Here is a 27,979-nt window from a genome sequence, read left to right on the forward strand (position 1 = left end):
AATTATATTTAAATATTTATTGCATCTGCTTAATTAAATTTTACACTCTAAAAAATGCTGGGTTACAAACAACCCCAGTTATGGACAAACCCAGCGACTGGGTTAAATGTTTGACCAACTTGCTGGACAGTTTTATTTAACTCAACTATTGTTTAAAAATTACTAAATGTCTGGCTTAAAATGAACCCAAAATAGGTTGGAAATTAAAATCAGACACATAATTACTAGAGGCACCAGTAATAATCAAAAGGTGAACAATTAATAAGCAATTTAATAAATATTTATTATTTAATTATTATTTATTAAACTTATTAATAAATGTTCATTTCTTAAACATATTAATAAATGTTCATTTCTTAAACATATTAATACATGTTAATTTCCAACCTATTTTGGGTTCATTTTAAACAATAGTTGAGTTAAACTATCCAGCAGGTTGGTCAAACATTTAACCCAACTGCTGGGTTTGTCCATATTTAACTCAACTTGGGTTGTTTTTAACCCAGCATTTTTTAGAGTGTATATTTAAGTGTTGAAATGTTAAATTCTTGTATTTTAAGCTTGAGTGCTTAAAAACATGGAATGTTGCTTTGCACTTTATCTCTCTCTCTCTCTCTCTCTCAGTTCAGTTTAATTCAATTCAGTTGAGCTTATAATTGGCACGACAAATTGTACATAGTATTGCCATAGCATTTATATGAGCAGGAAAAATAAAAATAAACAAAAGTGGAACGAATTGTGTGATGAACAAGTGTAGAAAAACAGAACAAAGTGCTGTGTGTGTGTGTGTGTGTGTGTGTGTGTGTGTGTGTGTGTGTGTGAGTGTGAGTGTGTGTGAGTGTGAGTGTGAGTGTGAGTGTGTGTGTGTGTGTGTGAGTGTGAGTGTGTGTGAGTGTGAGTGTGAGTGTGTGTGTGTGTGTGTGTGTGTGAGAGAGAGAGACTCTTCCCTTTTTTTTTGTGGCTGAAATTGATGTATACCTTGCCACTAGTGCAGTCTCTTGTTTCACCAAGTAAATATTGAGCTTGTGCATCATTCTCCAGCTTTTTGAAGTTGGGACAAATCATTTCAGATTTGGGAAAGAAGTGTTTTCGAATTTCAATATAGTTAATTCAATATAGTAGCTCTGTTTCTTTTTCTCCTGGCATCTGCCCTTCCTATAGCCAGGCTGTGGTAGATGGGAGTCTAGTCATATTTTTTCCTCAGTTTGTGGTCTCTGACTGTGATCAGGTATTCTGTTGTTGTGTAATTTCTGTTTAGGGCCAAATAACATTTACTGTTTTGTTTTTGTTTTTTTCATTCCAATAAGCTAGGCAGTTTTCTTTTTGTGCATTAATCATTTGGTTGGGCCGGATTCTGTGGAGATATATTATATATATATATATATATATATATATATATATATATATATATATATACAGTTGAGCTTAAAAGTTTACATACCCCTTGCAGAATATGCAAAAATGTTAATCATTTTAACAAAATAAGTAAGATCATGAAAAAAATGGCATGTTATTTTTTATTTAGTACTGTCCTGAATAAGCTATTTCACATATCAAACACAGCTATTAAAAAAGCTGCAAACATTCACTGATGCTCCAGAAGGAAAACTTTAAACTTTAAACTTTTTCAATTGGATGAACAGGATAAATTGTACTTTTTTTGTCTTCTGGGAAACATGTAAGTATCTTTTGCAGCTTCCAAAAATATGACCTTTGAACAAAATAAGAAAAACTTGCACATCATCTTCTTGTTCAAAAGTTTTCACCCCCAGGCTGTTAATGCATCGTGTTTCCTTCTGGAGCATCAGTGAATGTTTGCAGCTTTTTTTAATAGTTGTGTCTGAGTCCCTCAGTTGTCCTCAGTGTGAAAAGATGGATCTCAAAATCATTCAGTCACTGCTGGAAAGGGTTCAAATATGCAAAGATGTTGGAAAACTGAAGAATCTGCAGGACCTAGAAGATTTTTAGGAAGAACAGAGCTCAGTTTAACTGCTCAGAGCAAACAAGGGACTCATGAACAACCATCACAAAACAAAAAAACAGTCGTAGATCATCCAGGTAATGACACACAGTATTAAGAATCAAGAGTATGTAAACTTTTGAACGGGGTCATTTTTATAAATTCAGCAACTTTTTTGTCTTGTGGACTTTATGTAAACAACTGTTATGTGAAATAGGTTATTTAGGACAGTACTAAATAAAAAAATAACATGCAATTTTCAGGATCCTTCTTATTTTGTTAAAATGATTAACATTTTTGCATATTCTGCAAGGGGTATGTAAACTTTTGAGCTCAACTGTATATGTATATGTATATATGTATGTAAATATATATGAATATATGTACATACATACATATATATGTATATTATTACACATACATATAGCCATTATTATTATATTATGCTGCAATAGGCTACCGCTGTCAAAGAAAAATTCTCCAATATAAATAATAGGCTACCAGAAATATAATCCCTTTTTAGAAACAATAGCCTACTTGCCAAAAGGCTTCTTTTTTAAGTTGCTGGCAGTGATACCCCACCTGATGCATTTAAAGAAGTGCTTAAACGTCAGTAAAGTGATGTTTTGTGTCATGTGCTGAAGCGAATGCCTCTGAGCCTTATTAAGAAGTGATGTTTTGTGTCATGCGCTGAAGTGAAAGTCTTTGCGCCTCTGTTCGCTGTCCATCCTATTTCATGATCACACAAGGGTCGAGGAAGAAACTGTTATGCATTCACGCGATGCGTGCAGGAAAGAGGCTTTTGGTGGGTAAGTCGGACAAAATATTTGTTACTGTATTTACCACTGACCCGGTGACACACTGCAATATAGTTAATTTATAGCTAGTTATGTTAATGGATTAATCTTGTGTGATTAATTTTGTCTATTGTTATAAATTTGCTCCATTAGTTTAAGGTCTAGTTTATTCAATTATGTTCAGTTCCGTTCACTTTTCTCTCACTTTTGTTTTGTTCTCATCTCATACCGAAGTCTTACTCGTGCTGCACTTGAGCGCTCACGGCAGCGCGAAGACGGACGCTTCGACCGAGACTCGTTCACAGTGTGACACTGATGGATCGGTAAAGTCCTTCTGATCAGCCGCTCACTGCACGGCTCAGTACATCGTTCTGCCTACAGCTCTCAGACTCCTTCCAAGCTGATATTTTAGCTTTACCCACATATGCCACAGGGTTGAGGTTAGAGATACCTACTCTAAAAATGCTGGGTTGTCTCAACCCAAATTTGGGTCAAATATGGACAAACCCAACCGTTAAATAAAAAACTAAAAATAAAAATGAAACAACCTAGCATTTTTTAGGGGATGAACTATTCACTCACTCGAGATTTACCTTATAGTGAACGTTACATTGAATTAAATGTAGGGTCTTTTCCATTTATAAAAGATCATTTGTAAAGTACATTTTTGTAAAATTTTAAACGTTCTGCATCATAATCATTAAGTTGTTTACTGTAGAAATTCATGGCAACAGGGTTGATCATTTAAAGTGATTGAAAAGGGAGACATTTGTCCATTGTCCTTTTTTTTTTTTTTTTTTAATGTATGCGATTTTACATTATTTTATTAAGGAGTAGTTAAGATGTTAAAAGGGTAAAAAAAAAAAAAAAAGATGATGATGAATAGAAATTTTGTCTGTATTTAAGAAAAAATGCATTTAATAACACAGTAAAGTTAAGTTTACAGTTAATTGTTAAAGTTTAGTATAGTTAAGCATTTAAACACCCTTTTTGTGTAATGAACCTATACATTAGCTTATCTCATAGTTTATTTGTGTTTATTGTTATTATTTGTAACAAGCCTTTCTGTAAGAAAGGGTGTTAGGTCTTTTTTTGATCTTGCATTTATGTACTATTGTTTATCCAGTTTTTAAGCAGTTAAAAGCAGCTATAAATAAAAGCAGAACTGATGACTTTACAGAAATTGCAGTAATGACCACAGAGCTTTACTGTTACTGTCAAGCTAGGTTTGCTCTTTTTTCAGCATTGATGGTGATGACAACTGGAGTGTTAAAGTCTGTACACACTTTCTTTTCTTTTTTTCAGACCGTAAAATGCACATTGGAAGAGACTGATTTGATGAGTTCTGACCCATTTAAACTGGACATCATTGAAGGACAAACTGTGGAAATTTACAGTGCATGTCAACAAAACAGCTCAGATGGGCTTAAATGTCTCTGCTATCAAAGGTTTGTATCTGTTGGATGGATGGATGATTGTTTAATGAAGGTTTGAATGGATTAGGCTACTCTAATACATCACCTGATGTTAAAGATGAATAAATTATCAAAATCTTTTATATGCTTTCGACAGGATAAATTCCTCTATGGATCCATTACAGAACACTGAGAGATTTGGAAATGGAATATACACTGTAATCTGTGGCAATCATAGTGTTACAGTTATTCAGTCACCACAAAGTAAGTCAAACATTTAGTCAAATACACATAAAACATCTCTATTTATGATCTAATCCATTACTTTACCCTGCTTGAGTTGTTTCATTTAAGACGTCTCTTTGTTGTCTCTATAAAGGGAGGCCATCAGTTCCAGTGCTCAAAGCTATTGCAAAAGAAGGGAGTAGCAATTTAGCTCAATTAGTGTGTACTTCTGAGGGGAACCCAAAACCAACCATCAGGTGGTATGGTAGCAGGTAATATGAAGATATGGTCTGCTACCATTTTAGATACATACACATTTGTACCTTAGGGTACTGCCCCAGTGACAGCATACCTTTTTAGTAAGGGATGGTACCTTGTAGGGAGAATTTATTATATAAATCGCTGCTATAACTGTATGTTTGTTTTCCATTTAGTAAAAAACCAAAGGAGAGCATGACGAATAAGAGGTATAAGACAGAGAGCATTCTGAAGGATTACCATCATCCTGAATCTCCAAATGTAAAGTGCTGTGCCTATAATTCACTGGGAGAAGAATGTACTAAGATCTATAATTACGGTACGTAATTTTTTTTTTTACAATAGTTACATAATTTGCATCTATTTTTTTAATACATGTACACAAACGTTCAAAACTTTGGGGTTCTTAATGTTATTATGTTCTATAGCTTATCAATGCAGCATTTATTTGAGCAAAAATACAGTAAAAACAGTAATATTATGAAATATTATTACAATTTAGAAGAAAATGTAATTTATTCATGTGAGAGATCATTACTCCAGTCTTCAGTGTATCATAATCCTTCAGAAATCCTTCTAATATGCTGATTTGCTGCTCAAGAAACTTTGTGGAAACTATAATTTTTTTTTTCCAATTCTTTGATGAATGAGAAGAATAGCATTTATTTGAAATACAAATTTTTTGTAACGTTATGAATGTCTTTACTGTCACTTTTGATCAATTTAATGCATCCCTGTTGAATAAAAGTATTGATTTCTTTAATCATACTGACCCAAACTTTTCATTTTTTCCCAATCTTTACGGTCTGTGGGTCAAGAGACAATAAGTCATTGTTGAAATACTGTCAGCGACCTCATTTGGATTTTACTTAATATGATACCTGAATTAAAAGTTCTTAAAATATTTATTTTCTTATCTAAAGAACAGATAAATAATGCTGTTTTTTTTATATGAAAACATGTTAATATTATATATCAACAAATGCCCCCTACCTCAAAGATGAAAACTTTACATGAAAATCAGATATGTATCCAGATATTAAAATATTATAATATCTCATTCCACAATGGTAACAGCCAAGTTTAACAACTTGCTTGGAAACTTCCTAGGAAAATGTCAGCACTGTTTGACGGCAAGTATTATTTAGATGATGTGGGATAAATGACCGTGATTGTAACGGTAAAAGACTGTAAAAATGCTATGGTGACTAACTGTTAATTGGGTAACAGAAAGTTTCCATATTATATATGGTGAATAACTGTAATAGGTCTAACCATACATTTAATGTAATTTTACAGTAAAATACTGTTTTTGGAAAAAAGAACAAGAACAAATTGACTTTCCCGTAATTCCCTGCATGACACTTCACATTTGATGTATTTTCGTTGAAATAACTCTGTGTCTTCTTAGTTTTTCTAACTTTTTTCTAATCAGCTATGTAAATCAGGGTTTTATGTTACATCTAATGTTGTTAAATTAATGTTTATTGCATTTTTAATTTCATGTGTGTTGCCATGATGGTGTTTAATGTTTGTGTGAATTACACTGTGCACCTTATATATTAGTATTAACATTGGTGGAAAAAGCTGCTTGTGATGAACAATTGTGTTTGGTGGTTGTCAGTGTATTATAAAGGTACAAAACAGATATTAGTTCTTCAATAGGATGGTAACATTATATCAGTTAATGAAATACGGTATTTTACTGTAAATTTAAATTAAATCCGTAAAACTTAAAATGTTGCTATCATATTTTTTTATGGTAAATTTCTGGCAACCACAGCACCTGTTTTTTATTGTAAATTTAACAGATTTGGGTTGGGTTTTTTTTTACAGTTTAGGTTATATAGGGGTTTTGGTTTAGAGTGAAAACCTTATGCAAATTGTGTTGGTTATCCTTCAGATCTGGTTACAAATGTGGACGGGCAAAAACCTCCTATGATTTTCCTGAAATCTGGTTGGTCTCTGCTACTCCGTTGCACCATAAACCTTAAAGACCCTGGAAACCCTGAATTGAGATGGAACTTCAATAACACAGCAGTAAGATGTGGATTGTAACCATGAAGAAATATTAAATCATAGTTTCAGTGCTCTGGCCATTTGCTGATGTTCTCACTTATTTTTATGCAGGTCAAGGGAATTACTTCAATACATTTTTGGGATTGGGCAGAGCACTTTTTTATCGAATCAGTTAATGTAACACATAGTGGGGAGTACATCTGCTCATCTAAATACAACCACACTAAAACCTATGTCAAGGTCTTTGGTAAGTAAAGCCATTGCCCTTTTTTTTTTTTTTTTTTTTAAAAGTTTTAAATTTGTATTTTAATAAATGTGATTATAGAAAACACAGTGAGTAATACATATTTAGAGCAATTGCATAAGTGCAAAAAGTTCATTTTACCAAATTTTTGATTGAAAATTGAGACAATGTATTGTTGTGCAAAAAATAATGAAAATTATATTTTTGCTCTTCTTCTATTGGCAATCCTTCCTTGACAGAAAATGATAAAATCGACATATTGCAGTTGAATGAGAACAACCGCATACTAGCAAAAAATAAGGCAAGCTTCTGCTTCCAGGCTCAGGTGTTCTCCTTTCCAAAAGCCCAGTGTCACTGGATTACACCAAATCAAACCGAAATACAGGGCAGAGCGACTCATCACCTTAATTTTAATAGGTATTTACCTCATGCCATCCATTGTAATCCATTTTAGTGTGCAGTTGTGTTTGCTTATTTTGTTCATTCTCTCTTTAGCACTTTTGAGCTGTGTGACCCTGAACCGGGCCAGTATCAAATGAAACTAAAGACTCAAGAGTATAGTATCACAAGGAATATCTCTCTCTGCATTTTAGGTGAGTGGTCATAAACAGTTTGAAAGAATAATAAAGAGATGTTAAATGTGAAATATATTAATACGCAATGCATTTTGCAGACATTCATTCAATTAAAATAGGCAAAGATTCAAGCTTCACCACTTGTGAGACTCAAAGCCCTCTACCTGTGAATGTCTCTTGGAAGATCTGTCCATCACATGCTGAGTAAGTCATCAATATTAAGAAGAAGAGATAACCAATGACATAAATATGTTTATACAAGAAATATAAGTCATTTACTTTAACATATATATGACTTATAACCAACTTCTCTACTGAAACATGCCATTGTTTGCAAATAAAGTTAAACTCTGAATATTTTCACAGCTGTACTGAAGATGAAGACTGGAAAGAGATGCCTGTTGCCCAGCCCAAGTTCATGGATTCAGATCAGTTCTGTCATAAGAAAATTCACTTTGCCAGACCACACTCGAACTGGGAGGACATTTATATTAAATGCTGCATCACTAACGAAGCAGGGACTGACTGCAGTGATCAAACACCAGTGCAAACGAGTGAGTCTAAACCTTGAACGCTTCTGAAACTGATTGCTTTGAGCATTGAACTCAGCAGAGTTAACCTAAACACTGACTAGCATAATTCTGTGCATCTTGCTTATCTTACTAGATCTTCATAACTCTTTACACTACCAATTAAAACTTCTATTCAGCAAGAATGCATTAAATTGATCAAAAGGGACATTAAAGTGACATTTACATTGTTACAAAAGATTTATATTTCAAATAAATGCTGCTCTTTTGATCCTTCTATTGACCAAAAAAATCCTGAAAAAAATGTATTATGGTTTTCACAAAAATATAAAGTTTTCAACTGTGAGGTTTCTTGAGCAGCAAATCATCATATTCAGAGTCATGTGACACTGAAGACTGGAGTAATGATGCTTTGCCATCACAGGAATAAATAATAAAATATATTAAGATTTTTTAATAATATTTCACAATATTACCATTTACTTGATTTTCTGATCAATTAAATGCAGCCTTGGTGAGCATAAGAAACTAAAAAAACTACCGTCCCTAACATTTGAATGGTAGGACTAATAGCAGGAAATATTCCTCACATATTTACATATTTATTTATGTAAATATGTGTGAAATATTTTCACACCACATAGAGAGGCACAGAATTTTAATTAAACATACCAAAAAACCCGAAATTTTGCAGTCTTTGTTTATAGTAAATTTGTACAGCTGAGAAAAGGTGTTTTTCTTTAGGAACTTTATTTTCAAGCAGGCGATTACATGATGATTATATGATCTTACATGAAGATCACATATTGTCTGTCAATGTTAATTCAGTAATCAGCCCTAATTTTAGTTTCAAATATAGTTAGCACTAAGAGTGAGTCACTCTTTTAGTTCAGTTTGGTTAGCAGATGCAGGCTTTAAAAAAATTTACACCATAAAAATCACTCTCTTTTTCCTCAGGTTTCCGCATTGAATATGTGATTTGTTTCCTGCTCATTTTCATACTCCTCGTGGTCGTCTTTGCCTTAATCATCTTCATCAGAGTTAAGGTAAACCTGTAGTCTGTCTTTGTCATAATGACAAACTCCTAGAATCATAGATCTTACCTTCTGAAACATATACTGTCACTCCTTTGTCACAGAAGCCTGCGTACCAGTGTCAGATCCAGATGATTCAGATGGTCGGACCCAATGACAATGACTACATATACATTGATTTCAAGGAGTTTAAATATGACCTGAAATGGGAATTTCCACGAGAAAATCTTGAGCTTGGTAAAGATAGAACGAGGAACCTTCTTTTGACTTGCAAGAAATAACTTATTAGGTGTTAGTAATTCTTTCTGTGTGCTTTCCAAAGGAAATGAGCTAGGATCTGGTGCTTTTGGGATGGTTGTGCAGGCTACAGCATATGGGATCAGCAAGCCAGGAGTGTCCATTCAGGTAGCAGTAAAAATGTTAAAGGGTGAGTAATGACAAAACTGGCATGAATATCTCTACAAAACTAAATCAATCAATCGTGTATGTCATTGGCATTTTGGAATATGTTGGTAAACATGTACTTCGTATTGTTAACTTATGCATCAAACAGACAAGCACCAGGCAGTGGAGAAGGAAGCTCTGATGTCTGAACTGAAAATGCTGACTCATATTGGACACCATGAAAACATTGTCAACTTGCTCGGAGCTTGCACAGGCTCAGGTAAGATTTGGAGAAGTCATGGGTTCTGAATCATATCCTGTATATATGAATATCTTGCATCTCTCTCGAATATTTGATTCTGATTGGTCGGTTGTATGTTTGACCTCCTGCATGACAACCAGTCTCCTGTGTTTCCATATCTCAGCACTCTGAACTCTGTCTTTATATGTAGTAAAATCATTTTAAAGTCAGCATTAAACAGAAGGTGCGATAGTCTTTTCTTCTCTATTGTGACGTATATCCAAGTGAAATGGCTTCTATAAAACAAGAAAAAATGTAGGGTGGGACTTGATTTTGCCCATCGGAAATTGAATGGTTGGATCTTTGTGGTTTGCTGTTGTTGTGATGTCATGTGAGTGACAGGTTGCCCCGCCCTCACCCTAGTAAACACATCATCAGAGAAGAGGGGAAGTTATTTTGAATAAATATTACAAGGGCAAAAAATATTGATGTACACAGATAAATCATTTATAATAAATTATGAAATACTCCATAAAACAAATAAGAATTGTCAATTTTGATTTCATGGTGACTTTAACTTAAAGGATTAGTTTAAAGTGAAATTTACCCCAAGCTTTACTCACCCTCAAGCCATCCTAGGTGTATATGACTTTCTTCTTTCTGATGAACACAATCGGAGTTATAGTAATAAATATCCTGGTGCATCCAAGCTTTATAATGGCAGTGAACGGGACCAACGAGTATGAAGCTCAAGAAAGTGCATCCATCCATCTTAAGGTAGGAACACACCAAGCCGACACCGACGAACTAGTGGCCACGAAAGCAGACTGCGGGGTTGGCTCACGTCGACAGCGTCTGGGTCCAAAGTTGCCCTGACACACCAAACCGACTCTTGACACCCGACGGCCAAGTAGCACGTCCGTTCTGCGCCTGTCTAAGATGAAATGCCTTTCCATACCAGCAGGTGGCAGTAGCTGAACAGCCAATCAGAATGATAAGATGGCCCGACGGACCGACGAGCTCCGACGCTGATTCAAAATGTCGAATCGGCCGAAAAAAAGCCGATGAGGACCAACTTCAGCCAATGGTGTGGAACACACTGAGAAAACTTAGTCGGCCGATGAACAAAAACTGCCCGACAGCCGACCGTCCGCTTGGTGTGTTCCTGCGTATAAACGTACTCCACACGGCTCAAGGGGGTAAATAAAAGCCTTCTGAAGAGAAGTGATGCGTTTGTGTAAGAAAAATATCCATATTTAACAAGTTATAAAGTAAAATAGCTTGCTTCCGCCAGACTGCCTTCCATATTCAATTTACAAACAAAGTGTAAAACTCTCGTGGTTTAAAACGCTTACGCTACGTCCTACGCCTTCCGTATTCAACTTACGAAAAAAGCGTAACTGACGTGACGTTGAATACGGAAGGCGGTCTGGTGAAAGCTAGATATTTTACTTTATAACTTGTTAAATATGGATATTTTTCTTTCACAAACACATCACTTCTTTTCAGAAGGCCTTTATTTACCCCCTGGAGCCGCGTGGAATATGTTTATAATGGATGGATGCACTTTCTTGAGCTTCATACTCGTTGGTCCCGTTCACTGCCATTATAAAGCTCGGATGCGTCAGGATATTTATTAATATAACTCTGATTGTGTTCATCAGAAAAAAAGAAAGTCATATACAGCTAGGATGGCTTGAGGGTGTGTAAAGTTTGGGGTAATTTTCATTTTAAAGTGAACTAATCCTTTAAAACAATATTTAATGTCCATTTATTTACTTTTATGTCAAATGAGCATGATAATATACAATCAGATAGATTTCTTTTTCTTTTCTTTTAAATCCACAGGTCCTATTTACCTGATATTCCAGTATTGCTGTAACGGAGATCTCTTGAACTACCTGAAGAGTAACAGGGAACGTTTTCACAAATATCTGACGGATGCTTTCAACAGGGACAGATTTAGAGGCCTCTACCACAACTTCCAGCAGAAGAGAAACTCCAGGTTTGTATAAGTGTCTACCAAGAAGTGAATTAGGTTAGTGGCCTTTTAGACAAAGCAAAAAAAATAAAAAAATACCGTGCTGAGCAGAGGGAAATGAATATCTTGTGCTAAAGGGGAACTGTAAATCTAAAGGTGTACACAAATGAATAAACTGTCATGCAGTTAAAGACCATGTGCTTCTCTCTCCTTGTTGCACCTCCACAGTGGGTATGTTGAGCCTGATAACAGCCCATGTCTGCACGTGACTCTTACAAGCAAAGGACAGGAGAACGAGGCACTGCTCAGTCCCAGCATCAGCTCAGTGTCTACTGTTGAGGGTAGGAGGAGAAAAGGAGAATTTGAGATGTTTTAAATATCATTAAGTGAATGAATTATACAATGCCTTTTAAGAGGGTAAACTTTTTATTATTTTTATTCATCAACATTTTATTATTTTCTATTAACTAGTGTTATGAACTAATTTTATTATTCATATTAACTTAGTTTCACATGCATGTAATCATAAAACTTTAATTTATGGTATTAAAGTGCCCCATTATTATATTTTAAAGGTTCATAATTGTTTTTAAGGTCTCCTACAATAGGTTTACATGCATCCAAGGTCAAAAAACACTTTAATTTTCTCGTAATATACATTGCAGCATCACCTCTTTTCTCACAGTGCCTGAAACAGTTCGATAAAGGATTCAGTCTCTCTAAACTCCTCCTTTCTGAGAGCCGACTCTGCTCTGATTGGTCAGATGGCTCAGTCTGTTGTGATTTGTCTACTGCTTACAGTGTGTGTCGGAAACAAAACACCCATTACCATATCTGCATTTCAGCCCCAGAGGCTTTCTCAGCGCTTGTTTACACAGTGATACGAACAGTAACGATGGCTTCGGTTTTACTCAATTTGAGCCCGAGTCCTCATCCTTTGGAAATGCACGCAAACTGGATATACTTTTGCAGTGCAGAAAACAGCGTCGTCTCAACATGTCAATAACACGAACCAAACTCTTCCAGGCCTCAGCTACAACAGTGTTTGAGGGCTGGTTAAAGTAAGACATTGTTTGCGGGCAGCTAATGAAGACCATTATGCAAATTTGTTACAAACCTGTGTAGGTTCGTGTAGGAAGACTGGAAATACTGACGACTCGTTCAGACAGTTCAGAATCAGTTCTCTCTTTTGGGAGACAATAACTCCATTTATCGTGCACTTTGATCTTTGAAACTTTGCAGATCTTTTACCTTCACAAACAACTACACAGTACATGAAAGGTAATGTCTGAAAAAGCATAATAGGGGCACTTTAAGCAAATACGTGATTGCAGATTGTTGTCCATTTGCTAATTTTATTTCTTATTTGTTACCAAATTACTAATAATAATTAGTAAAATAACTGTTATTGTTTTATGTCAATTCTGTAAAGAAATGCTTGAATGTGAAGACAAACTTCAAGAAGAGGAACTTCAGAGTCTCACCTATGATGACCTCCTGAGTTTCTCTTTTCAAGTTGCAAAGGGCATGGAGTTCCTGTCCTCTAAAAATGTGAGCTTAACTTTCTGATCATGAAATTTCTACTTCCTGCTATCTCACAGAGATAATACTGACAACTTTTTTAAAAAAAAAAAAAGTAACACTTTTTTCGAAATGCTATCTCTAAATACTTCATGAGCATGTCACAAACCAGAGTAGCTTCTATACTTGTTTTTATACCTGACTGCTTAATATCTTGATTGTTTTCTCATATGATTATATAGTCAATGTAAAAAAAAAAAAAAAAAAAAAAAAAAAAGGCTTTAGTGAACGATCTTCTGCCTACAGTGTATCCATAGGGACTTGGCAGCCAGAAATGTTTTGGTTACGCATGGCAGGCAAGTGAAGATTGGCGACTTTGGCCTCGCCAGAGACATTGAACATGATTCCAACTACGTTGTAAGAGGAAATGTAGGTATTTTGGGTGCATATGTGATAGTCTAGATGCGACTGGTCTTTATTTAGTTTACTTGTAATTATAATTGTTTACATGACATTTTTGCAGGTGCGTTTGCCCGTGAAGTGGATGGCTCCTGAGAGTATTTTCAAAGGGGTCTACACTATGCAGAGTGACGTCTGGGCCTATGGCATTCTTCTATGGGAAATCTTTTCTCTAGGTGTCTCTCTTTGCTGTCAAAACAGCTTAACTTGCATTGAACCAAGAACGTTTCTATAAATCATTCCTGATTAAAAGCACACAGTGTTTTGTCATTTTTACTCACTATTTATGTCTATTAGGAGTCACGCCATATCCTGGTATAACTGTGAATAACGCATTCTACAGAATGATTGAAAGTGGATATCACATGGAGCAACCCTATTATGCAGCAGAATCTGTGTAAGTGCCTCTATTTTTACTAAAACACAAAATCAATTTTTTTAAATATATATATATATATATATATAGATCAGGCATAACATTGACCACTGACAGGTGAAGTGAATAACACTGATTATCTCTTCATCATGGCACCTGTTAGTGGGTGGGATACATTAGGCAGCAACATTTTGTCCTCAAAGTTGATGTGTTAGAAGCAGGAAAAATGGGCAAGCGTAAGGATTTGAATGAGTTTGAAAGCGCCAACAGTGGGCACGTGAGCATCAGAACTGGACCACGGAGCAATGGAAGAAGGTGATCTGGTCTGATGAATCAAGTTTTCTTTTACATCACATGGATGGCCGGGTGCGTGTGCATCGCTTACCTGGGGAACACACGGCACCAGGATGCACTATGTGAAGAAGGCAAGCCGGCGGAGGCAGTGTGATGCTTTGGGCAATGTTCTGCTGGGAAACCTTGGGTCCTGCCATCCATGTGGATGTTACTTTGACACGTACCACCTACCTAAGCATTGTTGCAGACCATGTACATGGACCTTTCATGGAAACAGTATTCTCTGGTGGCTGTGGCCTCTTTCAGCAGGATAATGTGTCCTGCCACAAAGCAAAAAGGTTTAGGAATGGTTTGAGGAGCACAACAACGAGTTTGAGGTGTTGACTTGGCCTCCAAATTCCCCAGATCTCAATCCAATCGAGCATCTGTGGGATGTGCTGAACAAACAAGTCCGATCCATGAACGCCCCACCTCGCAAGACTTAAAGGATCTGCTGCTAACATCTTGGTGCCAGATACCACAGCACACCTTCAGGAGTCTAGTGGAATACATGCCTTGATGGGTCAGGGCTGTTTTGGCAGCAAAAGGGGGACAAACACAAAATTAGGAAGGTGGTCATAATGTTATGCCTGATCGGTGTATAGTACGTATGTATTTATATATATATATATATATATATATATATATATATACACACACAACAACAAAAACAACAGAACATTTATTATGCAGTACATTTGTAAAATACTTCTGGAGTATGTATAGAAAATATATTGTATTTTATATACTGGTGTTTTTGTTTATTTAGATACAGTGTAATGTGTCGCTGCTGGACACTGGATCCTGTAGATCGACCTTGTTTCTCCAAGCTTGTGGCTTTCATGGAAAAAGAGCTGGCTGCTTTGGAAGAGAGGGTGACTTTCATGTGAAAGTTATTTTAAAAATATGCTAACATTTCTGGCGGATGCACACTTACTGTGATATCTGTTTACAGCTATATTACAATGTCGGAGGATACTGCCACAATGAAGTAACATACCAGAATGCACCAGTGACCCCTGATGCTACATTGATGGAGAATAAACAGGATGTCTACCGGTCCAGCACTGAGGATTCACATGAATGCGAATCCATGCACAGTCTTGGATCAGTAAGAACAGAACCTCTTCTTTGAATATGAGTTTAAGCCTTGGCTATGCAATCATGTCTGGCATTGGGAAAACTTAATGTATAATTTGTGCTTTCATAAATAACCACTTAAACATAGCATTTTTAGTTTTATGGAATTGGAATTTGGAGGAATTGTGGAAGGAATTTGAATGAATCATTTATGCACATATTGTACCACTATAATGTTTAATATTTTTGGATTGAGGCCTATTAACTCTAATTCGGTTATCTTTTCTTTTTCTTTTTTTTCTTTTTTTCTATGACTGTAAACAATGGAATAAATAATATACAGTATTTGAATGTTGTTTTGTGCAGCAAGCTTCTTTAGGAACTATAAAAAATAAGAAACATTCCAAAATTGTAGCCTACCACTGTAACAGCTGAATGACCTTCTGTACTCCATAATGAAGGATGACAAGAGTTGCTGTTTGAGAACTGATCATTGACATTATCAATTATGTTTATATTTTTTGCTGCATTTGCAGACTCTAATAAATTGCTCTATTTTTATAAGAAAAACTCTTTATTATTGTTTTTCCTCATATTTATTCAATTACCTTTAAAACATTTATGGCTTAATTATTGTTCTTTAAATATTATTTATCATGTAATAAGAATAGTCTACAGTATACTTACAGTTATGCTTATCATTGTAACTTATCATTATGCTTATCATTTATTTTCTATAAACAAAATTAGCTTTTTCAGTTCCATTGTCTAAAGTGATAAAGTATTAATTATGATAAAGTATTGATTGTAATATAATCACTGTTGATTGTCCTTGCTTTTAGAGCACTGGGACAGTGAATGAGTGGACATAATATTAAAAAGGGATCATTGTTATTTTTATGTGAGACACAAACTACAAAAATGTGTAGGAGTAACTGAAAATCTTTTGTATGTAAGGTTTAAGATGCAACAGAAGCAAAATAAAACACAATACAAATTGTGCATTTTTGTCTCCTAATTCTGTGTATCCTCATAATGTTATATATGGAATGCTTTGACTTTGAAAGTGTTTATATCATAGACCTACAGAGGGGGGCGCCACGGTGCATGAGCCAGTGCCATGACACCAGGGCTGCAGTAAGTGAGGGAGAGAGCAGAGGAGAGGCCAGCTCCTCCTTTCTGGATGTAATTTGGGCGTAATGGGTGGAGCTAGAAGGTCCAACCACACCCTAACCCTACCCATTAGATCCACAGAGATGGAGCTGGACTAGGTCAAGCTCAACCCATGATGTCCAGAGAGGTGGAACTGGATGTAATTTGGCTCTGCAGTGAGCACTTGGAGCAGAGACCAGTGAAACCTCTGACCAAATTTTTACTATGGGTTGTAAAAAAAAAAAATCAAAAGTTGAGAAAACGTAAAAGTTTAAAGGGTTAGTTAACCCAAAAATGAAAATAATGTCATTTATTACTCACCCTCATGTCGTTCTACATCTGTAAGACTTTCGTTTATCTTCGGAATACAAATTAAGATATTGTTGATGAAATCCGATGGCTCAGTGAGGCCTCTATTGAGAGCAAAGCCATTCAAACTCTCAAGGTCCATAAAAACATATTTAAAACAGTTCATGTTAGTTCAGTGGTTCTATCTTAATATTATAAAGCGACATGAATACTTTTTGTGCGCCAAAAAAACAAAATAACGACTTTTCAACACTATCTATATGGGCCGATTTCAAAACACTGCTTCATGAAGCTTCTGAGCTTTATGAATCTTTTGTTTCGAATTATAGATTCGGATCTCCTATCAAACGGCTAAACTGCTGAAATCACGTGACTTTGGCGCTCCGATTCACTGATTCGATTCGTAATGCTCTGAAGTAGTGTTTTGTAATCGGCCCATATAGAGAGCACTGGGAGTGGGATGATATGAGGGTGAGTAATAAATTATATTATTTTCATTTTTGGGTGAACTATCCCTTAAAGGCAACCAGCTGCAGGAGATTTTTGAGTTTTCTCAACTTTTTCTAAATTGAACTTGTTATACAACAACAAGTGGAGAAAACTCAAATCTCATGCAGCTGGTTGCCTTAAACTTTTAAGTTCTCTCAACTTTAATTTTTTACAGTACGTTTGTCTGTGTTGTACAGCAAATTTTAACAGTAATCAGACCTAATATATCATGGTCTCAGTATTTCCATTCATTGTCATGATATATCCAACATATTAAGCCAGAAAAGAACATTACATTTCAAAGCAAAATCTAAACTCAAATGACTAACATAATAACAAAAAAAAACAAAACAAAAACAGCAAAAATGCGAATAATAGGCCTAACTATATTGTTTAGTCTTTAACCTTTATTTAATTTTTCTGATGTTTGATCTTTTTTAATGTTTGATGTTTATTTTTCGTGTTTAGTGAAGCTGTTTTACTTTATTTTCTACAGGCTATTAATCTGTTTCAGTCACGTGACTTTTTCCGCTCATCCGCCATATTTTTGAACATCAGCGGGGCAAAGTAAGGGTGGTAAATACAAAAAAAAAAAAAAAAAAACATATCAACAGAGATATCAAGAAAAAAACGTTGATCAGTGGATTTTATCCATACCAAACCACCAGGTCCAGGAAAACATGTTTACTGATGTCATGTTAGCAGACATGCTACAGCGAGAGTCATTACTGTGGAGGACTCAAGTGAAAAATATTTTAAATAGGCTATAGGCCTATAAACCTCAATAATCATACCTGTATTGTGTAATGAGGGTGTGTAGGCTACCTGTAGCCTATATTTGACAAATCCTCCTCAGTGAGCCACACTGAGACAATTACTGATTTTTAAATGGGAAGAGTTGCCTACTTGCCCCAACGGACATTGACCTCGTCCAGTATTGGCTTTTGCCATTTCCAGAACAGTTTGTAGAGGACATGGCCATGGACATAAGTGTTGTAAATGCTCTCACATACGAGGAATTTGTGAATCTATTCGGTAATGTGGTTGAGAAATGCCCCATCATTTCTGCTGCAATATGGTCCCACCGGCCTTTCAAAGATCTAGCAGACATCGAGGCTCACATAATGGGATTCATTCACAGTCTACCAGACTCAGGTAAGCTAACTGTTTTCTGCTTTATTAACTTAACAAAATGTGTCACGTTTTCCTGACGTTTTAAACAATAATTTATTTACTGGTTTATATACAAAAACTACATTGAATGTGTTCAGGTAAAGAGGGCATTTTGCGGTGTCATCCTGATTTGGCGGGCCGAGATCTCCAGAGCGGGACACTAACACGGGAGTCTCAAGAAGAGCAGAGTCAAGCCGGTATGACCACACTGGATTCTGCAGAGATTCAGCACATGTACCGTCTAAACTCGAAGTACAAGGAACGCTTTGGCTTCCCTTTTGTCATCTGCGCCCGCCTCAACAACAAAGCGGATATTGTGCGCCAACTGACTGAACGCCTGAAGAATGACCGCGCAGAGGAGCGGGAGCGCGCGATCGAAGAGGTTAAAAAAATCTGTAGCCTCAGGTTAAACAATATTGTCCTATCTGACATTCAAACCAAACTGTGACTCAAGTTAACTTTACAAAAGTGTTTACTGCCTCTCTCTAGGTACTTGATTGTATATCATTTTAATTTGTATGTTAATTTGTGTAAAATAAGAAAACACAAAAAGCAAGTAGGCTAGCCTATGCTGACAAATAAATTGATCCATATCTCATGCCGTTTATAAGCCATTAAAGGGATAGTTCACCCAAAAAAATAAAAATTTTGTCATCATTTACTCACCCTCAAGTTGTTCCAAACCTGTATAAATTTATTTGTTCTGCTGAACACAAAGGAAGATATTTGGAAGATCACTAAACAGATCTCGCCCCCCATTGACTACCATATTAGGGAAAAAATACTGCAGGGGCGAGATCTGTTTTCATTTTTAGGTGAACTATCCCTTTAAGGGCCCCTAAATCAATAAGATAATATTTAGCCTGCAATTTTGTGATATAATGGTGCTATGTAATAATAAAATTAAGTGATAAAAACGGCAGCACATGTTTTTGTCGATGTAGACTACTCCCCATAGTGATCCTAAAAACTTTGGGTTATGGGAGCGAAAAAATTAATTATGCCTAATCGGGAGTAGCCTATAGTCTTTTAGTCCTATATGGGTTGTTTTGATTTATTATTTTTGTTTGCAACAAATTATAACAAGTGATATGACGCCACCCTGCCCATATGCGTTTAATTGGTTTATAGGCTAGGCCTAGCTCACCTGTATAAATATTATGAATTTTGTTGGAAGAATGTTGTAATGACAGAGGTATTTACCCATTTGTATTTAAATTAAGAAGCTATTTTTTGTCTATCTATAAAAAATGAATACATTCAAATTTTAACAATGCCCAAGAATATATTTGATAATGAACATTTGGTGTTTCAATGGCGTGCTGAATTTCGATTAGCCTACACAGAAAACACGAAATTGACTCTACAGAAGCTTTGTCTCTCACGCAACTGATCGCCCCCTACTGCCAATATACAGGATTTGACCAAATGTTGTCATTGTCACTGTGAGAGTGGAATGTCACAATACGGTACTGGTTGCACACTTACAGTTCCACTCATCGATGGCACTGACAGGCTGATAGATTGCATTGATGATACAGTCTCGGATGTCTCTTTTGGACAGTGTGTGTTTTACGAGTCTTGTGGAACTGGAGGTACATGTGTGTGCAGGGGTGAGGGGGGTCCCGCTACAGTTCCCGGGGCGACACACGACTCATCCTTCAAATCCCCGGACGTGATGGAGGAATCCTGTTCGGGGTCCACTCCTCTGGCTCTCCTCTTGTCCTCCTCCTTTTTCCACTTCATGCGTCGGTTTTGGAACCAGATCTTGATGTGTCTCTCGGTGAGGCTGAGGGTGAGCGCGAGCTCCACGCGGCGTGGGCGAGAAATGTACTTGTTGAAGAGGAACTCTTTCTCGAGCTCGAGCAGCTGAGCTCTGGTGTAAGCTGTCCGCGTGCGCTTGTTCTCCTCGGCCTCTACCATGTAAGGGCCTAAAACAGAATTAGCCTACATGAGTGAAATTTTTAGTAAAGTCAGACATAGCCTATTTCTTGCTATCACATCTGCCTCTGAGGTTACAGTTTAATTATATCTGATCGTCTGATAAAAGTTTGCCTTTAAGTTAAAGGGTCAGAACCAATTAAGTTTGTATAGGCCTGTTTATTTTATAGGACAAATTCTTGATTTAACCATTAACCATAAATTCTTAAAACCATGTGACAATGTTATGTATTTAACTCAAATATTTGAAGTAGCCTATAGGCTACTTTCTTTTTAATTTAATACGTGTGACAAAAGAAATGGCGTAGGCCTATGATACTGTCTTGAGTGAAGGTTGTGATAAAGTTCCCGTGAAATATTATTCTCCTGGATCAACATTTTCTGAAATAATAATTTATCTGGCGAAATCTGACACGTATTCAACACTAAAAAAATTTGTATTAGACTACAGAACTGGCAGTTTTGTCTGATGATTTACAGCAATAATCACCTTTTTCGTTTTTTTTTTAATCAAATACTAATTGAGGAATTAAAATGAGTCTTTAAAATTGCATTTATTTAAAGCAAAAGAAATCAAGATCAAATTCTGCATTAGTCCATATAAATGTCTTTTGGAGACCTTGCAAGTGTCAAGTAGCCTAACATCTGTGTTCCTCAGGTCATAATTTTTAATCCCAAAATAATTATAATATTAATTATACATAATAATTTTTAATAATATTGTATATACACTTAAAAAAAAAAAAAGAAAAAAAGTAAGTTACCTGGTTGCCATTGAAATTAACAAGTTCATTGAAATTAAAAATTTGAGTTAATACAATGGTTTAATCAACAGAAACTCAAAATATTATGTTATCTGGACCACATTAATTATCTAAGTTGATTTAACAAAAGACAAAATGTGATAAATCATGAAAATAATTTTTTACAGTGTAGGTGAAATTCGATGCAGATAGTGAATCATTGTTGTCATTATGTGTTTCACTTTTATTTATTTTTTTATCATTTCATTTTATATTTATTTAAAATCTTACAATAAATATAACAATATATTGTTCTCGAAATTATCTTGTATGAATAGTTAAAGGCTAAATATAGGCTGAAATTCATCAATGCATGTAGTATATCAGCCAATGTTATTAAGTATATGTAGGCCCATAGAATAGACTATTCTAGAGTGATGTAATGAAACAAAAACTAACTTACTGCATTCTTCTTATGGGCGATTTTGGAACTGTGTGGCCTGAACTGAGGTAAATGACCACACATAAGACCCCAAAATATAGATGAATTATAGCTGCTGTAACGATTTTTTTTTTTTTTACAATAAAACTGCAGGGCCGCGTTTCCTAAACCAGCAAAGTGCTTTTGTATATCCTTCTCTTCTTCTGAGAAACCACGGATGCTACGAAAAATGTTTTATTTATATGAGACAATTAGAAATATTACTATCTACTTCCAAATGGAGATCTTGTAACACAAGAATAGGCTACTTTTTAGCGCTTGAGAGTTTGGAGATCTTGAGCATGAATTTGACATCAGGGCCTGAATGCTTTCATTTTAATAAAAGTTATATGGTGAACCTGTAAAGATTAATGGCCAAATTGCGAGTTACCTGTCCACTGTCCTTTCCAGGCGTGCGTGTGAGATTTAGTTGACTTCATCCAGGGGAATGGGAGATGATATCTGTTCCGATCCCCGCACAGGTCAAGAGAGTCTCCGTAACCCCCGAGCGTCTGTAGAGATGTCTGTGGAGTCTGAGGAAGGTGAAGATGAGGCCCTGCTAGATCATCCCGGGTCGACATGTTATAAGAGGTAATGTCGGTAAGATTTGGCTGGTCCTGTGCGCCCAAGGACGGCGAGGCGTAGACGGACTGAGTCTGTCTACTCATATAGAGACACGGTGGAGGGTTTTGGCAGTAGTCTTCGCTGGGGTGTCTCTGGAAGGCGCAAGAGTCCTTGTACAGATGGTTAGGTGGGTAATAGTGCTCTTCCCGATTCATGATTGCCACAGACCGGGGAAACCGTGCTGTACACGAGCACATGAGCCAGCGCCCTGCCCCTGATCAGGACCTCTGCTCTACCTGCAGTCTGAGTGTCTGGCGCCGTTCTAGGGCCTCATAGGTGTGCCACCGTGACCATGTGACCCTGCTGCACCATTGGTTTCACTGTTTACACAAAGCTGTCAACTGGCAGTAGATTCTGTTCGTGTTTCCTTTCGACTGCCCCGCGGTTTGACAATAATTGAACAGAACTGACCATGCTCAAATCAATGCCCTTGGCAAACACTCTCTGTTTGCCTGCGACTATATGTGCTCACCTGTTAAATACTACTGCAAAGACAGGTGAATCGGAGGATCCGTATCTCTGCTCTCCGCGAAAAAGGCTGCCACTTTTCATTGAATAACGAACCGGTAAAAAGTGTAGGCTACAATAAAAACAAAGAAAATGTTGTGCGAAGACGCAAAACAGTTACTTTTATATTGTTGAAGGCTCTATAATAACTTCCAAGGAGAGACAGATTCGATTCTCACTTATCAAAGGCAAAATTATCAAAAAAGGGGGGACAGAATGTTACAACAAAGTCGGTAACTAGCAGCGTGCGATTTGAGCTGCACCGGTTGGAGGCTCTAAAAACTATATAATCCTTTTTTCCCCCATATGTATCTAGGTTAAAGTTTAAACAAGGTTTCAAATGTAATTATGACATATTAAAAGTTACTCCGAATGTGTATTTTCACCTGTCTGTAGATGCGAGTGATTTCCAGTTCGCGTGAGGAGGCGATACGCCGCTTCCAAGCCTTCTATTGCGATCGGGTGGGAATTTCCGGTGATAGCGCTTTATTAGAGATAAATTATTATTAGGCTATCACACATATAGCACAAAACTCCTTGTATTTTAAAAAGTATTTTAACTAATAATTGACGTTTAGCTAGCTTGTGGTGTCAATTAGAATTTGTGTTAGGCGTGTCCAACTTTAGCAGACCGCGCCCCAAAATTACCTATGCAAATCTTTTTAAAAAGTAAAAAGTGCAATTGTGGCTTCTAAATGTACACATTAAGAGGCCCCATTTAGTCTTTGTCACGTAAAATATGAACACTGGTGACAAGGACAATCATTACACATACATCCCAACTGTTGTCTTCAACCAAGCTTACCTGCCATTAAGCACACCAGTCCACGCTCCATTAAACTAAAGTCCTCGTGGTTAAATAAAAACGAGCTGTTCGGTGTAAACGAATTAACATGTCGAGTGAAACGGAACTCAATTAGTTAGACATGTGTGCGTAACGTGTGCGCACCGGGCAGTCCGCTGTTTGAAGAGGTCAGACCCAGGGAGAAACGCAGCATAAAAAGGCGATTCTTCAGTTAGGGAAATTTCCCCAAGTCCTATGCTGGAAAAAACGTCCAAAAACAATCAGTCTTTCAAAGAATAGATTCAAATAGATTTAAGCGTTTTCTCTTCATTTTTAAGAGCTGATGAAATTAAATTTGCCAAAAATTTCTCTATTTTGGACTTGCCCCCACACAGACTTTTTAACTTATAAAAGTATAAAAATGTTAAAATCTGATTTCCCCACCCCACAGAATTCCCTCAGAACATATTTTTCAATTCGTTTGCAAAAATGATTTAAAACAAATGACATTTTTGGTTATTTTTTCACAAAAGTGGAGCACATTACATCAAAATAAACTTTCATCCACTTTAAAATGGATGAAATTTGAAGTTACACTTCAATATCAAGATTTCAAATACCAAAAAGTAACGGAAGTATCACCCATACGTTCTTTTATATTTTTTTAAAAGAATATTGAAACAACATTTGTTTTATGTTCAAGCAAAATTCGAGTCTGTATGACAGTGTTTGCACAGACCTCTTCAAATGACAATAATGGCACTTTCTCTGCTATCTTAATGGGGCTCTCATGCGATATCATAAAGTTCAGGTAAATCCATTCCTCGCAAATCAAGCCTTGTAACGACGCTTAATGGTGTTTATATGACCTCGTTTGAAAAGGGAAGGAAACCGTTATCCGCGACTATTTTCACAATGTTGAAAGAGCACAAAAGGTTTTATGAAGCGTGAGTGAGACGACGCATTTTGGAAGTATATCCATGGAAGGTTATGAGAGGAATAATGGTGCAAAGTGATATTTAATGTAGCTTTGCCATGCCATAGAGGAAATACACAACTTAAGGCACTGGTACATAAAATCGGCTAGCAATTAAAATGCGTTTTGAAACTTTAGATAAAACGCAATAAACCAGTTAGGAGACACGCAAAAGCGTTCTGGAACCACTTGTATGTTTGAGTAGGAGTAATGTGTAGCTATAAACGATAGGAGTTCAGCGTAGATAAATCATAATGGTACAATTGCGTTATGTAAAACGACACGTAAAGATGTTGATAACCCATGGCCTACACCCACTAGATGCTTGTCTCATAAAACAGTAAAGGATAACACAGTTTTGGCTACACGTGTACTGTAGTTTTTGATTACATGCATGATTTTTTTCATGGTGAGGCGCGAGTAAGGTGGAACTAAGCATTTTTACTTTTCAGATTCATGGCAGAGGACGAACGGCGATAAAATATGCTTGCTTGGTGGCGACAGTAAAGCTTGAAAACATGTCAAACCGCGGTAAAGGAATGATAATGACATTTAAACTCAAAATAAAGTCGCCTTTGAGGGAAAAAAAGCCAGACGCAATAAATAGGTAATGTATTCTGGCGACACGCGTGAAAGGATAAATGACAGAAACATCGCCCACGAACACTCGTGTTTATTGCACAAACGTTAATTTTAAACAGATATTCTCTACCAAAGACCATCAATGACAAACTAGAATATATTGCTGATATATGACGGAAGACTGAAGCTACGAGAATCGTGTTTATTGCTGCATAGGCTATTACGTGTGTATATATAGCCTATACAATTTTCAGCATCGTTACTTCAGTGTCACATGATCCTTCAGAAATCATCCTAAGCTGATTTGCTGCTCAAAACATTTATTATTATTATTATTATCAATGTTGTATCATTGTATCAATGTTGAGCAAATCACAATGATTTCTGAAGGATCATGTGACACTGAAGACTGGAGTGAAGATGCTGAAAATTCAGCTTTGCATCACAGGAATAAATTACATTTTAAAATATATTCAAATAGAAAACAGTGATTTTAAACTGTAATAATATTTCACAATATTACCGGATTTTTTTTTTTTTTTTTTTTTTAAATCAAATAAATAAAGCCTCGGTGAGTTTAAGAGACTTCTTTTAAAAACATGTTACCGATCCCAAATTTTTAAACGGTAATGTATATATATAAACAAAAACAAATAAACACCTTAAGAGACATTTGTAAAGCACAATAAGTTATTAAAATCGTTCTGAAAACCGGACTTTAAAAAAATATTCACAACCTTTCTCAATAATAAAAATCTGTTTTTTTTTTTTTTTGTGGTTTTTAAAATGCAATTTTAATATTATTGTTCAGCAAACATGCACTCCTAAAACAAACTCTCCAAAGAGTGGATCATTTTTTCTTTCTGTCAGTGTATTTTTTGACATCTGGAGAACTGTCCCGCACGGGTGAGCGAGATCGAGTCCTATCTGACTTCCGGGAGAGGCTGGGGGAGTGGCTTCGGGATGATGAATGATTGCGTGTCGAAGAGTGGTGTTTTGAAGTGTGAGAATGAGAATCAGAGTGGTGTCTTCTGTGTGAATTGACTTTTTTGTAATTGCACTTTTCACAGTCTGTGTTACGATGTTTTTCACAAGCTCTGTTGTACCTATGTTCATCCCTTCCTCTCTCAGAAGTACGCGTCAGAGCAGAGGAACGAAGAGTGTTCAGCAGAAAGCGCTTGTTTGTACTTCCCAGCGGACATTTCATCCTAGAATACAGGATACATAAGGGAATTACAAATTTATTTCTTTATGATTAAGAATGCTTTCTCACATGGTTATATCCACACTTACCACCCAGCAGGACCCATTGTCTGGGCACGGACTTTTGCTCTATTAGCTTCTTTAAGGAGCTCCTCCACTGCTTTCCTGTGGGAGGAAGGAATATTAAAAGGATTTATAGTGTGATCCAAGGACCCGAAGAATTTACTGTTTCACTGTCAATCTGACTGCAGCAAAGACAAGATTCAATAGTTCTATATTCTTATGTGTATTAACAGTTGGCTACTTCTTTAAGGCAGTGGCACTCATTCCTCCACTATAAAATATTACAGATGATTGCACATGCAGTATGATACCTGGCTATACATTATTACCTATAGCTCTTCATTGACCGTTATAGTGTTGCGCACAGTCGGGTTACACATTTAGCATAACATCGTAAACTAACACTCTGAATTGGTTGTAAGCAACAACAACAAAATACCTTTAGGTTGTCATACCTCTCTAGTTCACTATCATCCATGATTTATTTCAACTTAAACGGCATTCAATTCAATTATAACTCGTTTCGGCTCTGCTTGCTAGCTGCCGTTGTTGTTTACTTGAGGACCCAAATTAGGACCCCTTTTGACTATCTAGTCCTAATCGAAGTAACACATGTAAAAATATAACCTAACGTCAGTTGCAGACATGAGCATCACGGTAAAAATTCAAACTAAAAATATGAACTCTTTCTGTACTTGGAATTAATAAGTACAACATTTAAAAACTTATTTGCGACGCTTAGCTGACGTTATGCTCTACGATCGCATTTCAATCAGGCACTTAAATGGCCACACCTGCTATTCGATTGACAGCCTGCTTGCTGAGTTAGCAACCACATACTAACATACTACTCTTAGTATTTTACCATATCTTTGATGACAGGAATAGTAAGAGTAGTGTGCTAGTATGCGGTTCCGTGAACGCCCGCCTCTACCTGAACCGACAGCAGTGAAAACGACTCATTTCCGCGTATCGGTTCTTTCGAACAATTCGTTTGAATGAAACCGTTCAAAATGATTCAGTGGTTCTTTACGTCATTACTTGGTCCCCTGGCATATTACATGCTCTAAAACGCTCTAGTTACGTCATATGTAGGAACATATTGCAATATTTATTACGTTTTCGACTAAGCTTTATTTTATAAAGGGTGTTTATTGCCATGTGTCTCATTTAAATGTGTTGCCACCTATGATAATCCACGAATTGTAACCTAAATATAATTTGCATTTACAATAAACAAAACTAAAATTAATTTACATCTCTTGATAATAATTTATTTGTATTTTAAAATAACTTATATTTATTAAAACTAACTTTGTTTTGCGTTTGGTATGGTTTTATTGATAAAACTGTCATAAAATCAAGTCATAAACGTATTTCCAGAGCATTTTATTTGTAACATTTTTGCTATTAGGCTGTAAAGTAACTTATATCATTAAAATCCTTATTTACTATCAGAGACGCGGTTCTCGGTTCAATGAGTCGGGCAGTTGTTGACTCGAGAGCCGCACAGACCGATT

General features: G+C 36.2%; 4 protein-coding genes across 4 annotated transcripts; 2 read left to right on the plus strand and 2 right to left on the minus strand.

Moving 5' to 3' along the window:
- Positions 1 to 2,380: 2,380 nt before the first annotated feature.
- flt3 (fms related receptor tyrosine kinase 3) lies at positions 2,381 to 16,434 on the plus strand. The gene is made up of 24 exons (XM_051882226.1): positions 2,381 to 2,769; positions 2,992 to 3,080; positions 4,063 to 4,205; positions 4,330 to 4,436; positions 4,552 to 4,669; positions 4,832 to 4,974; positions 6,559 to 6,695; positions 6,786 to 6,921; positions 7,158 to 7,335; positions 7,414 to 7,511; positions 7,592 to 7,697; positions 7,860 to 8,047; positions 8,981 to 9,069; positions 9,162 to 9,294; positions 9,380 to 9,484; positions 9,611 to 9,721; positions 11,531 to 11,687; positions 11,892 to 12,004; positions 13,096 to 13,214; positions 13,491 to 13,613; positions 13,708 to 13,819; positions 13,941 to 14,040; positions 15,122 to 15,227; positions 15,308 to 16,434. The coding sequence occupies exons 1-24, from the start codon at positions 2,697 to 2,699 to the stop codon at positions 15,485 to 15,487; spliced, it is 2,964 nt and encodes a 987-aa protein (XP_051738186.1). The 5' UTR covers positions 2,381 to 2,696; the 3' UTR covers positions 15,488 to 16,434.
- Positions 16,435 to 18,327: 1,893 nt separating this feature from the next.
- urad (ureidoimidazoline (2-oxo-4-hydroxy-4-carboxy-5-) decarboxylase) lies at positions 18,328 to 19,831 on the plus strand. The gene is made up of 2 exons (XM_051882238.1): positions 18,328 to 18,537; positions 18,654 to 19,831. Exons 1-2 carry the CDS (start codon positions 18,357 to 18,359, stop codon positions 19,001 to 19,003), a joined length of 531 nt encoding a protein of 176 aa, XP_051738198.1. The 5' UTR covers positions 18,328 to 18,356; the 3' UTR covers positions 19,004 to 19,831.
- pdx1 (pancreatic and duodenal homeobox 1) lies at positions 19,821 to 24,013 on the minus strand. The gene is made up of 2 exons (XM_051882237.1): positions 22,112 to 24,013; positions 19,821 to 20,486 (listed from the first exon to the last, which is right to left on the minus strand). Exons 1-2 carry the CDS (start codon positions 22,539 to 22,541, stop codon positions 20,128 to 20,130), a joined length of 789 nt encoding a protein of 262 aa, XP_051738197.1. The 5' UTR covers positions 22,542 to 24,013; the 3' UTR covers positions 19,821 to 20,127.
- Positions 24,014 to 25,267: 1,254 nt separating this feature from the next.
- On the minus strand, positions 25,268 to 27,116 carry si:ch211-140b10.6 (protein POLR1D-like). Its single transcript, XM_051882241.1, has 3 exons — positions 26,915 to 27,116; positions 26,487 to 26,561; positions 25,268 to 26,401 (listed from the first exon to the last, which is right to left on the minus strand). Exons 1-3 carry the CDS (start codon positions 26,935 to 26,937, stop codon positions 26,044 to 26,046), a joined length of 456 nt encoding a protein of 151 aa, XP_051738201.1. The 5' UTR covers positions 26,938 to 27,116; the 3' UTR covers positions 25,268 to 26,043.
- Between the last annotated feature and the right edge of the window lie 863 nt (positions 27,117 to 27,979).

This window comes from Ctenopharyngodon idella, chromosome 23 (assembly GCF_019924925.1).
Source record: "Ctenopharyngodon idella isolate HZGC_01 chromosome 23, HZGC01, whole genome shotgun sequence".
NCBI classification, from domain to species: Eukaryota; Metazoa; Chordata; class Actinopteri; order Cypriniformes; family Xenocyprididae; genus Ctenopharyngodon; species Ctenopharyngodon idella.

Excerpts from the sequence above, each read along its gene's own strand:
- pdx1 (XM_051882237.1), bottom strand. The coding sequence starts at position 22,541 with ATGTGCTCGTGTACAGCACGGTTTCCCCGGTCTGTGGCAATCATGAAT. Across the intron at positions 20,487-22,111 it reads CTGGAAAGGACAGTGGACAG|GCCCTTACATGGTAGAGGCC; the intron begins GTAACTCGCAAT and ends ATTCTGTTTTAG.
- urad (XM_051882238.1), top strand. The coding sequence starts at position 18,357 with ATGGCCATGGACATAAGTGTTGTAAATGCTCTCACATACGAGGAATTT. Across the intron at positions 18,538-18,653 it reads TCACAGTCTACCAGACTCAG|GTAAAGAGGGCATTTTGCGG; the intron begins GTAAGCTAACTG and ends GAATGTGTTCAG.
- si:ch211-140b10.6 (XM_051882241.1), bottom strand. The coding sequence starts at position 26,937 with ATGGATGATAGTGAACTAGAGAG. Across the intron at positions 26,562-26,914 it reads GATGATAGTGAACTAGAGAG|GAAAGCAGTGGAGGAGCTCC; the intron begins GTATGACAACCT and ends TTCCTCCCACAG. Across the intron at positions 26,402-26,486 it reads ACAATGGGTCCTGCTGGGTG|GATGAAATGTCCGCTGGGAA; the intron begins GTAAGTGTGGAT and ends CCTGTATTCTAG.
- flt3 (XM_051882226.1), top strand. The coding sequence starts at position 2,697 with ATGATCACACAAGGGTCGAGGAAGAAACTGTTATGCATTCACGCGATG. Across the intron at positions 9,070-9,161 it reads TCATCTTCATCAGAGTTAAG|AAGCCTGCGTACCAGTGTCA; the intron begins GTAAACCTGTAG and ends CCTTTGTCACAG. Across the intron at positions 9,485-9,610 it reads AGCAGTAAAAATGTTAAAGG|ACAAGCACCAGGCAGTGGAG; the intron begins GTGAGTAATGAC and ends TGCATCAAACAG.